The sequence below is a fragment of the Heterodontus francisci genome, chromosome 1, assembly GCF_036365525.1.
Source record: "Heterodontus francisci isolate sHetFra1 chromosome 1, sHetFra1.hap1, whole genome shotgun sequence".
Taxonomy (NCBI): Eukaryota; Metazoa; Chordata; class Chondrichthyes; order Heterodontiformes; family Heterodontidae; genus Heterodontus; species Heterodontus francisci.
Genome location: NC_090371.1, coordinates 74,630,600 through 74,646,598, shown reverse-complemented (window position 1 = coordinate 74,646,598; position 15,999 = coordinate 74,630,600). Strand labels below are relative to the sequence as shown.

Below are 15,999 nucleotides of genomic sequence, written 5' to 3'. Positions count from 1 at the left end.
GAAGGGAATAGAGGGATATGGGCCCCGGAAGTGCAGAAGGTGTTAGTTTCGGCAGGCATCAAGATCGGCGCAGGCTTGGAGGGCCGAATGGCCTGTTCCTGTGCTGTACTGTTCTTGCATATCATGTAAAATTGGTTACACTTTCCTGAACATTATGCTGACAGGAAGAAAGCAAAAAAAAATTAAAATGTCACGCAGCAAAAGGCACCCTTCCAATTTGAAGCCCAGCTGTATATTTTTACAGACATATATAAACTACTGACCTGTCAACCCAACCTTTGTCCATTTGTGAAGTGCTGTCATCAGCTGTTTCAGGGAGAGCTGCCATCTTCAACAATGCACAGCCACTGGAGTGAGACCAGCACCAAAGCTGCACAGGGGTAAGTTAGAAATATTGTAAAAATGCAATATATTATTTTTTAAAAAGCACTGATTAAAAATAAAATGGGGAGAGACAACTTGTACTACTCACAACCAGAACAGGACTGCATGTGTCTGAGCTCACCTCTCGGGAGGAAGCTGCATTTATACATGACCATGTCCCATTACACGTCATAGGTATAAAGGATAACAGACACCAAAAGCTAAAGAGCAATAAATTAGGATGGTCATAAAGTGGTGGGGGTGTAAGGAGGATGGTTTAAGGAGTAAATTCCAGAGCGCAGGACTTGGTAGTTGAAGGTACAGCTAATAAAATGGTTAACAAAAGGGTAATGCACAACGGAGCCTGACATCTAAAGGATAGTGTTCAGGGTTGAAGGGTTGCAAGCAGCAAGTTACAGATAGAGTGTGCAAGGCCATGGAGCGATTTAAGCAACAGGGTAACAAAATGAGACAGTGGGGAACAGGGGGCCAATGTAGGTGAGCGAGTGTGGGAGTTTTTTTTCCACATTAAATTTTGGTCACTAAGATCATTGGAGAGGGTGGAAGAATTTCCTTTAGGGACATTTTAAAATTGCACTGCCCAGACAATGTATCTACAGCAGTGTGACAACATGTTCATGCATTTTAATAGTTCAAGCACTTTGGTAGATTTCTCCAGAAAGGACTTCCCACTAGTTGCTCACTCCATTCTGAAAGCAGGTTATGATGATGATATGAATTCCAGCCCACCAAAAATTGTGTTTGAAATACTGTGCATGTTTGATTCAATTTAGAAGTACATAAATTATTTTTCATTCCTGGTCCAATATCAAAGAGTACCAGGGATGTATCTTGGGAAGCATATGTCCAATTTACCAATCCTTCTAAGGGCAAAAAAAGAAGTTCCGTGGAAATTAGGTAACTGTCATGTAACGTTGGATCATTTAACAATCAGGCCCTGTTTTTCTATGAATAATGGGTACCACCATTTAAAGAAGCAAGACAACAGTATATATTAAATGTCTATATAGTACTAGCCCAGAAGCATTATACTTTCAGAATCTGTCCAGAATAGGCGATTAAGTTGCATGACGCATCAAATGTTTTTTCATTAAAGCAGAGCAAGGTTAACATTGAAAATGTCTGATCTTCAAGCGAATGGAAGCCATAAAGTTATTACAGTTTTCTCAATAAATTTCAATAACATGGTCAATCATTAACCTATTGTCATGAACATACACTGCCAACAGTAAAGGGTTTCAATTTTGAAGCCATACACATAAAAGAAAGCATTCCCTGGTGATTTTAAAAAGGTTGGATCCTAATCTTGTATTCAGGTAACATATTAAGCTTGTTCAATGGTTTTGATTTGTCCTAAAGCATCAGTTGCTACTTTAGAAGCGCTCCTAATGATTGTTTATATCTTCCTTATAACCAGGTTATGCTACAAGTGATTATTCGGTGGAGAAGGAACTTCAAAAATGCTTAGATTGCAGTGTTAATGTCTTAACACAACATGACACCATTTTTACTGTAGGAGTAACTAAGAGCTTATTTGGTTAGGCAACATTTTAAGCTTCCATGAACTAAAATTGTTTGAAAATAAATGTGAATCAACACTGTAAAGAAAAAAAAAGAGTCCATATAATACCAATTAGCCGAATTGCAAAAGTTGATTACATACTATAAAAGATATGAGCAATTTGGATCTGTTCAGCCATATATGCCAATAACAATTATTAAATATATCAAGTTGGAAGTAGCAGCATGTCATAGTTGTGATATTATAAAACTAGAACTGCTGCATACAGCAGTTTCTATTTATAGAAATAACCATTTCATCTTAGACTCGAGGTGGTTAAAATTCATATTTGGCAGGTTGTAAAATGGGCATCAGTAGATCGGCTACCCATAGAGATCACTCCCTCACCCCCAGATTTTTCTATTTAGAAAGGAAAATCAGATGGAGTGTAGAACAACTTGTATTTATATAGCACCTTTAAAATAGCAAAATGTCCCACGGCACTTCACAGCAGCATTATCAAATAAAATTTGATGGAGTCAAATAGTTTAGTTTAGTTTAGAGATACAGCACTGAAACAGGCCCTTCGGCCCACCGAGTCTGTGCCGACCATCAACCACCCATTTATACTAATCCTACACTAATCCCATATTCCTACCACATCCCCACCTGTCCCTATATTTCCCTACCTATACTAGGGGCAATTTATAATGGCCAATTTACCCATCAACCTGCAAGTCTTTGGCTTGTGGGAGGAAACCGGAGCACCCGGAGGAAACCCACGCAGACACAGGGAGAACTTGCAAACTCCACACAGGCAGTGCCCAGAATTGAACCCGGGTCGCTTGGAGCGGTGAGGCTGCGGTGCTAACCACTGCGCCACTGATGATCAAAAGTTTGGTCAAAAGAGGCTGATTTTAAGGGCTGCTTTAAAAAAAAAGGGAGATGCAGAAAGGTTTTGGGAGGGAATTAAACAGTTTAGGACCCAGGCAGCTGAAGGCACAGCTACCAATGGTGGAGCAATTAAAATGGGTGATATGCAAGAAGGTAGAATTGAAGAAGTGTAGATATCTCAGAGAGCTGGAGGCAGTTACAGAGACAGAGAGGGGTGAGGCCATGGAGGGATGTGAAGAAAAAAGGATGAGTTGCTAGACCAGGAGCCAACAGCACCCTTGCCTCCACTATTAGATTAAAATATTCAAATTAACAGGTGACTTGCGGCAACGTTGCTCATTCTATTACACCTGAATTGCTGTATAAGCTACTACCAGTCCTCTGTACCTGCATTAAAAGGGGACAACTGTCAAGAACAGACTTTGTGATGAAAAGGTACTGGTGGCATTAAGTGGGGGGGGGGGGGGGGTGGTAAAAGGTAACTTGAAAAAACAAAAAGCAAACTTACAGGAATTCCTTTTCCTTTGTATTTCCTAATGTCATCATCAGCAACAGATAAAGGAACAGCAAAGAACTGCGGAAGTCTGGAAGCAAAATAACCCAAATAAGTTTTGAAAATATAAAGTTTATGAACAAATGACAAACAAATCTATATAGTGTTTAAACAATGCCCCCTTTACTTCAGGGAGATGCTACAAAGTTGAAATATCTTTCCTTCCCTTTCACATTTTTGATATCCGACTCCCCAAATATATACACATTAATAGAACTGTATAGACCATTGTGCAGAACTAGTTCTCAGCTATCTACTTAATCCCCTGTCCTTTTCCCATATTTTTCACTTTCCTTTTAAAAACTACCGTGGATTCAACTTCCATCATGGTTTCCAATACAGCGCTCATGTCCTAACAAAACTTCAATGTAAAAACGTTTCTCCCAACTTCTCTGTGTTCTTTTGGTGATTAACTATTAACTCAAACTGTGGAAATAGTTTTTTCAGACTTACATCATTAAAACCCCACATGTTTGAACCTCTCTAGTCTCTTCATAACTAAAGCCACTTTTCCAGATACCATCGCAGGGTGCACCTTCTGCACATGACCTGGATATCTTGACTAAAAGAAAGGCACCCAAAACTCAATACAATATTCTAACTGTGGCCAAACCAATATTTTGTACAGCTTTAGAATTACTTCCTAGTTTCTTTTTTAAAAAATTGGATTACCCCACCCCCTCACCACATTTATAAATGGGAGGGAAAGAACAGTGATTACATCAATCAGACCAATTAAACAAAAAATAAAGAAGGACCTTCTCACAAAACTGAGGCAGGACTTTAGTTTGCATCTGGCCATAATATATCCAACCTGGGGAGAGTTCGAGGTGAAATGAAAAAGTGCAATAAACTGAAAAATCACTTCATTTCCCAGCATCAAGATTATTCACTTTAGATACAAATTCAAACAAAGTCAGCCCAGTTTTCAAGTCTTCACATGGAACTACAAAATATAATACTGTTTTAATAGAACTGCATAAAGTACACTTTGGCCAGAGGGGCCATATTTAGTATGGTTCAAATTTAAGACCTTACACAAATGCAAAGTCTCCTTCATGTAACTTTTAATGTCAGATGTACAGAAGTCACTTGAAATTTATTTAAGATCCAGCAAGTCAAAAAGTACTGAGGACACAAGTTCCCTTTTTAAGATACATGAACAAACAAGAACAGCAACCAGCTTAAACTTTATAAGGAATGAAGTTTGGCAAAAGGCAAGTGAAATTTTTAAAATAAGGAATTACACTGATAATTTAATACTCAGTAATTGTGTCATAACCCATATCCTTCCCTTTCCCCAGATGGAACAGAGGGTTACAGTATTTAACACAGTTGAGCAGTGTACCAGCATCAGTGAAGCAGAGAAAACCAATGTCGCAGAGCAAAAGAACACAAGTATGATTCCCAACCTAGAGAGTTCATGTTAACCAGACTGTACAGGAAACACATGCCAGAGGAAGAAGAAAGGGGACAGGGTGGAAAATGATTCACACATTAAATGGAAGGTGAGTCATTCCAGAAACCAGCTAAACACAGCACTAGCAGCGTTCTTAATTCAAATCTCAACTGGTATATGGCTCATTAAGTTCAAGAGGAGAGATAAAGCAAAAATACAAGTGAGAAACAGTGAGTGGGCGAGACAGTCCCATCAACCCTAAATTTCTTACAGGTACACCTCCATATAGTTCAACATAAAAAAAAAAGTCAAATATTTAACGGTTTCCACATTATATTAGCAACTTAATGAGCAGCATGTTTCAGCACGCTTAAGTTAATAGCAGAATGTTAAGAAATTGTATACTTGCTTTGGCAACTCAGCTGGGTCATCTGCTCTGGAGTATTAGGTTATGACAAGTCTATTTTCTTTGCTTTTAACTGACAGGAAATGCATTCAACAAGCAAGCTTATACGATTAAATTAAACATTTAAGGACATGACATTCAAAAATTTAAGAAAAAAGTTAATATGTCCAACCAAAGCTAAGCAGCAATCAGAATGGCCAAGAGAAACTACATAACCAACACATAAAATATACAAGTCTGAGGAAGTTATGATAAAACTATATAAATCACACACCTTGATTTTTGTGTCCTGTTCCGATCATAGACACAAAGGAAAAATTCAAGTATTGGAGTAGGAAGAGGCAAAGGCTGATCCCTAGTGTTAATGGTCTACAAAGATGAGAAAGAACCGGAAAAAATCTGGGCTTTTCAGCCTTGAAACGAAGTGCCCAAGAGGTGAACTTAGAGGTAGAGGGAAATAAAACAAACCTGCACTTATGTAGTACCTTTCAGAACCTCAGGATGTTCCAAAAGTGCTTCACAAATAAATTTTTGACATGTAGTTATTGTTGTATTTTAGGGAAACATAGCAGACAATTTACACACAAATGGATGGATTTTAAGCACCTGCTGCTGGGAACAGCGGCGGGCAAAAAAAGGCAGCCCACATGCACAAGGCATCTCCCCACGGCAGCTCATTTAAAAGCCCCAGTCGACCCTCACCCACCCCCCCCCCAAATGACATGGAGGGGGTGCGGGATGTCCGATGCCAGCAACATAGTCAGCTGCCTGTGCGCAGGCGCTTTTTTTTTTTTTAAAAAGGGCAGTCAGCCCTGCCGCCTAATTAAATTTCTAAAGGGAACCACCCCCCCACCAGTCAAATCAAAATTCTATCATCCCTTTGCCACCCCCAAATAACAATAAAATTAAGTAAAAGCAAAATACTGTTGATGTTGGAAATCTGAAATAAAAACACGAAATGCTGGAAATACTCAGATTTGGCAGCATCTGTGGAGAGAGAAGCAGAGTTAATGTTTCAGGTCAGTGACCCTTCACCAGAACTGACAAATATTAGAAATGTAAAAGGTTTACGCAAGTAAAGCGGGAGTGGGGCAAGAGATAACAAGAGAAGGTGTTGATAGGACAAGGTCACAGAGAATAACTGACCAGGTGGTCATGGAACAAAAGGCAAATAGTATGTTAATGGCATGCTGAAAGACAAAGCATTAGTACAGAGAGAGTGTCAATTGACAGAAAAATGAACAGCCCTGGCCCCAAGCACAAACATGAAAAAAAAAGTGGGTAGGCACAGGAGAAACAAACTAAAATAAAATAAAAAATAAAAAAGCAAAAAGAAAAAAATAACTAAAACTAAAAATAAAGAGGAGCCCGTGATGCTCTGAAATGACTGAACTCAATGTTCAGTCCGGCAGGCTGTGGCATGCCTAATCAGTAAATGAGATGCTGTTCCTCGAGCTTGCGTTGATGTTCATTGGAACACTGCAGAAATCCCAGGACAGAGATGTGAGCACAAGAGCAGGGGTGTGTGTTGAAATGGCCAGCAACTGGAATAAAATTAAGTATGTGCCCTCTCCACTACCCCACCAAAACACTTAACTTTCAAACATGACCTTCCCCCCCACCAAACTGAACAAAACTTACAGTTCACCTTTTCCCACCATCCCTTACACTAATGAAAGTTTGAACCCCCACCATCACTAAAAATCTCACATCCCCCTCCTTTCCCCACCACTGCGGTGCCCGCTTTCCCCAGACGGGGAAGTAAAGATCGCGGCCCGACCGTTAGATCGCAGGTAAGTATAAGTGTATTTAAATGTATGCATTTAATTAATTACCATGTTAATCCAGGTCCTGTCGCCCAGTGGCGGGGGAGCCACCACAGAGCCTCCCCACCGGGAAGATTGGGTCCGGCCCTCCCAGCGTCAGGCTCCATGGCGGGCCACTGCTGTAACGATCTTCCAGCCTCTCCCTCACCACGGAGCCGGACGTCGGGGGCCCTATAAAATCCATCCCAAAGAGCTCCCATAAATAGCAATATGATAAATAAGCAGATAATCTGTTGTTGGTGGAGGGATAAACATTGGCCAGAATGCTGAAAGAATTCCCATTCTTCAAACAATTCCAAGGAATGTCTTAAATTCACGAGGGCTGAATAAGCCTTGGTTTAACATCGCACCCAAAAGATGGTTCTCTAACAGTACAGCATTGTCAATACTGTATTGAAGTTAGAAAAATTTAGAGAGAGGCAAATCTTTTAATTTGCATGAGGACAAGAGGAAACATGTTCAGATTAGTAAAGGCAAAGTTTAGGACTGAAGATCACAAATTTATTCTTCATAGAAAGATCAATAAAAATAGGGAATGAAGTCCTGGATAGAGCAGTGGAGACAAATACCCTGGAATCATTGAAGAATAAATTTGATTCTGCAGTACGAGGATTTCAGTGTTATTTGGATAGAAGCACATACATAAGCACTTCTCCAAATCAAACCAGAAAATAACTGTCTGAGACCTGAATTATTTCGAGTTCAGCATCTGTTTAAAACATCCATTACTAAACAGCAGCAAATATTTTCAGTCAAGAAGAGAGAGAGTTGGATTTAGAAAAGTTTCCTTCCTTTTACAGACCTACATCTGGGCCTTGCAGCATTGAGGAATTGTTATGTGGTCAGCGCTGCTGTCTTTCAGATGAGACATTACAACAAGGCCAACCTGCCCTCAGGTGGGCCTAAGCAACCCTATGGCACTATTCAAAGCTGCGGGTGGGAGGAGATGGAGGAGAAGCTCTCCCTGTGTCCAGACCAACATTTACCCCTTAACCAATTATCTGATGATTTATCTCATTGCTGTTTTTAAGACAATGCTGTGCACAAATTAGCTTCTGGATTTCCTTACAATACACTGATACCACTTCTGGGGCATCCTGAGGTTATGAAAGATGCTATATAAATGCAAGTCCCTTCTCTTTCTTTCTGTGACCTTTGATTGAATAATCAAGTTATTGTGATGTGGGCACCTTTTTGGCAGTGTGCTGTCAGGTTCAGACTTAAGTGTCCCTTTTTTGGAGGCATTTTTATATTCCCTTTTGTGTTTTGCAGGGGACAGAAGTAGTATATTTAGTCAGGTTTTCTTTTGCTGTGCATTCCCAGTTGGAATTATCCCGTATGATCTACAATAACTAACAGCTAACTACTCACCTGGTGCTGATTTTGTAATTTTCATTCATGGAAATTATTCTGTAGGTTAGTAGGCCTCCAGTGCGATCCAGCTCCACTTTCCAGTCATTTCTAGTTTCAAACATTGTGGTCGGAGGTTCCTCTTCTATTCCTACGGGACCCACTGGAAGAAAAGTAACTTTTCATTGACTGAGACGCACACTTCTGCAAACTAAATACCTATGCATACGCCACCCATCATCACTTCCCCTAGGCAAAATTTAATTGCTATGGATCGTTATGGACAGACTTTAGCACTGAAAGTGCTGTGGAGTTCCACTCAAGAAGGAGATTTTTTTTTAAAAGTTAGAATTTCAATTTCAAGTAATGTTCTAATTCTAATTTAGAATTCAAAAAGAGAAAATGGATCAAGTAGTAAAGAACTGCCAAAAGGTTCAGATTCAGCAATATACAAAAATAAATATTTATAGAGGGACTAAGCACAATGTTATTTGTAACTGAAAGCAAGTTGCCCCAGTTCATGACGAAATGGAACTGTAGCCCAGTGTGTGCACCTCAAATATTTTAAAAGTGTATTTTTGATGTTAGGCTTGCAAATACTTTTGCATATCTTGAGCTTCTACTTAACATTCTTTCAAGTATTCATTGCATACTGCTTCCCTAGCTTAAAGCTAGCTTTTTAAACTCCAAACTTACAGCATTTAGCCAAACATTGTTTAAGAGCATTTAAAGCAAACAGCCATTTCATCCAACAGGCCCATGTCAGTGCTCACACTCCACACAATCATAACATACTGAACAGACTCAAATATTGCAAGAAACTGGTGGAAGTAACTAACTTTGTGCACATTACAGGAATCATCCTACTTTTTATTCCACTATTTTGGTGCAAATTCCCTGATGCTCCAAATAATTAAGGCAATGCATAACTAAGCCAGCAGGTACAAGCATGCGGATGTTGAATGAGAAGTTGATGAGACAGCCAATATTCACCGCAAGGTAAATACTGCCCACCCAAACCGAGAGGACATGATAAAGGATAGCAATTTTGGGATACTGGCAAATAGATCAGTGAAGCCTCCACAGACTGTGCAGTAACAGTAAAGACAACAAATTGGATAGAAGTGGGCCATATAATCAGAGGAAGAGAGCATAAATGCTAAGAGGTCAGTTTGTAGAGTGCTGGCCCAGCAATACCTGGAGTATACAGCATTCTAAGCTTCATTAATAGGGGCACAGAGTATAAAAGCCAGAACGTTACACTAAACTTATATAGAACACTATATAGGGTAGGCGGTGGCGTAGTGGTATTATCACTGGACTAGTAACCCAAAGACCCAGGGTATTTCTCTGGGGACATGGGTTCGAATCCCACCACAGCAGAAGGTGGAATTTGAACTTAATAAAATCTGGAATTAAAACTAGTCTAATGATGGCCATGAAACCATTGTCGATTGTTCTAGAAACCCATCTGGTTCACTAATGTCCTTTAGGGAAGGAAATCTGCTGTCCTTTCCTGGTCTGGCCTACATGTGACTCCAGACCCACAGCAATGTGGTTAACTCTTACATGCCCTCTGAAATGGCCTAGCAAGTCACTCAGTTGTACCTAACCGCTACAAAGTCTATAAAAAGGAATGAAACCTGACGGACCACCCGGCATCGACCTAGGCACCGGAAACGACAACGGCAAACCCAGCCCTGTCGACCCTGCAAAGTCCTCCTTACTAACATCTGGGGGTTTGTGCCAAAGTTGGGAGAGCTGTCCCACAGACCAGTCAAGCAACAGCCTGACAGTCATACTCACGGAATCATACCTTACAGACAATGTCCCAGACACTGCCATCACCATCCCCGGGTAGGTCCTTTCCCACCGGCAGGACTGACCCAGCAGAGGTGGTGGCACAGTGGTATACAGTAGGGAGGGAGTTGCCCTGGGAGTCCTCAACATCGACTCCGGACCCCATGAAGTCTCATGGCATCAGGTCAAATATGGGCAAGGTAACCTCCTGCTGATTACCACCTGCCGCCCTCCCTCCCTCAGCTGATGACTCAGTACTCCATGTTGAACACCACTTGGAGGAAGCACTGAGAGTGGCAAGGGCACAAAATGTACTCTGGGTAGGGGACGTCAATGTCCATCACCAAGAGTGGCTCGGTAGCACCACTACTGACCGAGCTGGCAGAGTCTCAAAGGACATAGCTGCTAGACTGAGTCTGCGGCAGGTGGTGGGGGAACCAACACGAGGGAAGAACATACTCGACCTCGTCCTCACCAATCTGCCTGCCGCGGATGCATCTGTCCATGACAGTATTGGTAGGAGTGACCACCGCACAGTCCTTGTGGAGACGAAGTCCCGTCTTCACATTGAGGATACCGTCCATCGTGTTGTGTGGCACTATCACCGCGCTGAATGGGATAGATTTCGAACGGATCTAGCAATGCAAAACCGGGCATCCATGAGGCGCTGTGGGCCATCAGCATCAGCAGCAGAACTGTACCCAAACACAATCTGTAACCTCATGGCCCGGCATATCCCCCACTCTACCATTAGTTTCAAGCCAGGAGACCAACCCTGGTTCAATGAAGAGTGCAGGAGGGCATGCCAGGAGCAGCACCAGGCATACCTCAAAATGAGGTGTCAACCTGGTGAAGCTACAACCCAGGACTACTTGCATGCCAAACTGCATAAGCAGCATGCGATAGACAGAGCCAAGCGATCCCATAACCAATGGATCAGATCTACGCTCTGCAGTCCTGCCACATCCAGCCGTGAATGGTGGTGGACAATTAAACAACTAACTGGAGGAGGTGGCTCCACAAATATCCCCATCCTCAATGATGGGGGAGCCCAGCACATCAGTGCAAAAGATAAGGCTGAAGCATTTGCAACAATCTTCAGCCAGAAGTGCCGAGTTGATGATCTATCTCGGCCTCCTCCTGAAGTCCCCAGCATCACAGATGCCAAACTTCAGCCAATTCGATTCACTCCGCGTGATATCAAGAAACGACTGAAGGCACGGAATACTGCAAAAGCTATGGGCCCTGACAATATTCCAGCAATAGTACTGAAGACCTGTGCTCCAGAACTTGCCACGCCCCTAGCCAAGCTGTTACAGTATAGCTACAACACTGGCATCTACCCTGCAATGTGGAAAATTGCCCAGGTACGTCCTGTACACAAAAAACAGGACAAATCCAACCCGGCCAACTACCGCCCCATTAGCCTACTCTCAATCATCAGTAAAGTGATGGGAGGTGTCATCAACAGTGCCATCAAGCGGCACTTGCTTAGCAACAACCAGCTCAGTGATGCTCAGTTTGGGTTCCGCCAGGGCCACTCAGCTCCTGACCTCATTACTGCCTAGTTTCAAACACGGACTAAAGAGCTGAACTCAAGAGGTGAGGTGAGAGTGACTGCCCTGGACATCAAGGCAGCATTTGACCGAGTATGGCATCAAGGAGCCCCAGCAAAACTGAGGTCAATGGGAATCAGGGGGAAAACCCTCCGCTTGCTGGAGTCATACCTAGTGCAAAGGAAGATGGTTGTGGTTGTTGGAGGCCAATCACCTGAGCTCCAGGACATCACTGCAGGAGTACCTCAGGGTAGTGTCCTAGGCCCAACCATCTTCAGCTGCTTCATCAATGATCTTCCTTCAATCATAAGGTCACAAGTGGGGATGTTCGCTGATGATTGCACAATGTTCAGCACCATTCACAACTCCTCAGATACTGAAGCAGTCCGTGTAGCAATGCAGAAAGACCTGGACAATATCCAGGCTTGGGCTGATAAATGGCAGGTAACATTCATGCCACACAAGTGCCAGGCGATGACCATCTCCAACCAAAGAGAATCTAACCATCTCCCCTTGACATTCAATGGCATTACCATTGCTGAATCCCCCATTATCAACATCCTGGGGGCTACCATTGACCGAAAACTGAACTGGAGTAGCCATATAAATACTGTGGCCACAGGAGCAGGTCAGAGGCTAGGAATTCTGTGGCGAGTAACTCACCACCTGACTCCCCAATACCTGTCCACCGTCGACAAGGCACAAGTCAGGAGTGTGATGGAATACTCTCCACTTGCCTGGATGGGTGCAGCTCCAACAACACTCAAGAAGCTCGACACCATCCAGGACAAAGCAGCCTGCTTGATTGTTTGTAGATGGGATGCCATTCATTCCCTCCACCACCGACGCACAGTGGCAGCAGTGTGTACCATCTACAAGATGCACTGCAGCAATGCACCAAGGCTCCTTCGACAGCACCTTCCAAACCCGCGACCTCGACCAACTAGAAGGACAAGGGCAGCAAGTTCCCCTCCAAGTCACACACCATCCTGACTTGGAACTATATCGCCGTTCCTTCACTGTCGCTGGGTCAAAATCCTGGAACTCCCTTCCTAACAGCACTGTGGGTGTACCTACCCCATATGGACTGCAGCGGTTCAAGAAGGCAGCTCACCACCACCTTCTCAAGGGCGATTAGGGATGGGCAATAAATGCTGGCCTGGCCAGCGATGCCCATATCCCGTGAATGAATAAAAAAAAACTAATTTGGCCTCAACTGGAGTATTATGTTCAGTTCTGGGTGCCATACTTTAGTAAACAGGTGAACAGATTGGAGAAAGTGCAGAAAATGTTAATAAGAATGGTTCTAAGGATGAAGTACTTCAGTTACGTGGTTAGATTGGAGAAGTTGGGACTGTTTTCCTTGAAGAGAAGGTTGAGAGGAGATTTGATCGAGGTATTCCAAGTCAGGAGGGGTCTGGACAGAGTAGTTAGGGAGAAACCATTCCCATTGATGGAGGGATCGAGAACAAGAGGGCAGAAATTTAAAGGTAACTGGCAAAAGAAGCAATAGCGACATGAGGAAAAGCTCTTTCATGCAGCAAGTGGTTAGGATCTGGAATGCACTGCCGGGGAGTATGGTGGAGGCTGGTTCAAATCAAGGCATTCAAGAGGGAACTGGATTGTTAATGGAATTGGGAGAAGGCCGGGAAGTGATACTTGGTAAACAGCTCTTTCAGAGAGCCAGTGCAGACATGATGGGCTGAATGGCCTCCTTCTGTGCTGTAACAATTCTGTGGAGTACTATGTACAATTTTGTTTACTGTACAAATAAAGGCATTGGCATTGAAGGCAACAGAATTGATAGCACCCATGTTATGAGGAAAGAATTCAGAAGCTGGAAACCTTTACACTGGGGAAGGCCCAAGGGTGATCTTATAGAAGTATTCAAGATCCTAAAGGGTATGGACAGGATAAATATCTTAGAAGAAATGGGTGAAAAGGGAGTTAAGATGTCACTAATTTATGCACATGGTGATGAGTGTATGTGTATGGTTTGCTACAGCAGGCAGGAGCTGTTTTGTCTTGTAAATTCATTCATGGGATTCCATCAGCAAACTGAATAAATACTTGGGGGGGGGGGGGGGGGGAGGGGGGGGGGCAGGTTTGACAAGTATTGTGGGATATGACATTTCCTAGACACTGGGATCAGCCAAACGGTCTACAATAGTTTTTTCTGGTCTTGTACATTCTTATGCAAGACTGGAGAAAAAGTTAGATAGATAAATGCATTTTCTTTTTCTTCTATCAAAAGAACAATTTTTTTTCCTAAAAATATGCTTCTGAAGTAAAGATTGTTTTGTGCAAGAGAAGGGTTATCTGTACTGAGGATATGAATATTTTTTCTCCCTCCACATACACTTTTAGTATCCAAAGTCACCAAATACTTTCAGGTCAGGTCAGTTCAGGTCAGATAAGAGTAATGTGCCTTGGAAAGCAAGCCACAGGGAGATATCTTTCACTACACCAGTGAGAATTTTCAATTTCCCACAACAATCACCCATGTGACATTGGAGGAAGATTAAATATAGTCTCAATCAATACATAATTAGGGACATAGAAACTTTAAACAGAAATGGGAACTATTTGAATGGCGCCAGCTCTTCATTGTATCCTTGGATAATTCTTTTTCTAAATATTTACCAAATTAGTTGTTTAAAATGAGTTAATAATTTGACTCAGTAGCCACTTGTGCTAAAGCAATTCATGTTTTATTAATCTTCTGAATTTTCTCTAAACTTTCCTCATGTCTCTTATTAGCAATGTACCAACCAATTTTGATCATCTCTATTAAATATCCCCTTCAGATTCCGATGTCTTTCATGACTTCACTCTACCAAATGTATCCTTTCCTTGGTGCCATCCTAGTTATTGGAGCGGTAACATGAACAGAATCCGGCTGGCTGGATTCAAACTCAGGCCACAAAGATGAAAGAGCAAGGAGACTGGATGTAATAATGGACCAAAACATAATACTTTCAAGGTAAGCATGTTCAGGTCTGTTAGAATAGTCCACATATGAATCAAAGCAAAAAATAAGAGTAGGAGAAGCAAAAAAGGATTTATATGACATTACCTTTAAGACCACCTGCTGCACCGACATAGGAGAAAGCAAACAAACATTTTAAAGATGTTTGATCCAAACAATGATGAACTATTCCCTGGATCAGCTGAAGGAAAAAGAAAAGGAGGATTTGTCAATACATCTATTAAATTTTAATGACTTTTTGCAGGGGGTGTTGGTGTGTAGGAAAGAGATAATGATGGATTAATATATTCTCTCACCTCAGTGGGCCAGAAGATAAGTAGACAAAAAGATCAGAAACTCATTGAACAAAGTAATTTTTTTTTTTTTAAAAAAGGCTACACTTTCTATAAAAAGCACACAACATACTTTTCACAATAAATAAAACCAGTCTAATTTCAAAAGATAAGAAATGCGGGAACCACTCAGCGGGTCTGGCAGCATCTGTGGAAAGAGAAGCAGAGTTAACGTTTCGGGTCAGTGAAGAGTCACTGACCAGAAACGTTGAACTCTGCTTCTCTTTCTGCCAGACCTGCTGAGAGGTTCCAGCATTTCTTGTTTTTATTTCTGATTTCCAGCATCCGCAGTATTTTGCTTCAAATTTCAAAAGAGCCTCTCTTTCTATCTTTACTTAGTAATAATTCCCTTATCCCCTTCCTTGGCCAATACTCCCATCTGCAACCAACCTGTTCTCAGGTCTCTCCTAATCTACTCCAAAACAGAGTGCTTAAAAGTCACACAAAGATGATCCAGGATAACTTTTCACTCCTGCGGAAGTACGCGTTCTCCGCTTGGCACTTCCCCACAGATGAAACCAGAAATTTAATTTAAGGAAAAATCACTAATGTATAAACATATCCTACTCCTCCATGGATCATCTTCGTACCCAACTTCACTAGTTATAATTCTTTATGTTCTCCAGCAAGCCCTGCTGGAGTATGTACTATTATAAGTCATACGAACATACGAATTAGGAGCAGGAGTAGGCCGCTTGGCCCCTCAAGCCTGCTCCGCCATTCAAGATCATGGCTGATCGGATCGTAACCTCAACTCCACATTCCCACCTTGCCCAGATAATCTTTCACCACCTTGCTCATCAAGAATCTATCTACCTCTGCCTTAAAATATTCAAAGACTCTGCTTCCACTTTGAGGAACAGAGTTCCAAAGACTCTCAACCCTCAGAGAAAAAAAATCTCATTGGTTTTAAATGGGCAACTCCTTATATTTAGACAGTGACCCCTAGTTCTAGATTCTCCCATAACAGGAAACATCCTTTCCACATCCGCCCCGTCAAGATCCCTCA

At 42.1% G+C, this 15,999-nt stretch overlaps 1 protein-coding gene across 3 annotated transcripts in view; it reads right to left on the bottom strand.

Moving 5' to 3' along the window:
- The window catches only part of mtmr12 (myotubularin related protein 12), a 112,711-nt gene that overhangs the window by 49,833 nt on the left and 46,879 nt on the right, over positions 1 to 15,999 (bottom strand). For all 3 annotated transcript variants that reach the window (XM_068031960.1, XM_068031970.1, XM_068031980.1), the window contains exons 6-9: positions 14,746 to 14,839; positions 8,335 to 8,476; positions 3,288 to 3,363; positions 264 to 370 (exon numbers count right to left, since the gene is read on the bottom strand). In XM_068031960.1, coding sequence (XP_067888061.1) covers positions 264 to 370; positions 3,288 to 3,363; positions 8,335 to 8,476; positions 14,746 to 14,839 — 419 coding nt within the window. The remainder of the gene's footprint in view (positions 1 to 263; positions 371 to 3,287; positions 3,364 to 8,334; positions 8,477 to 14,745; positions 14,840 to 15,999) is intronic.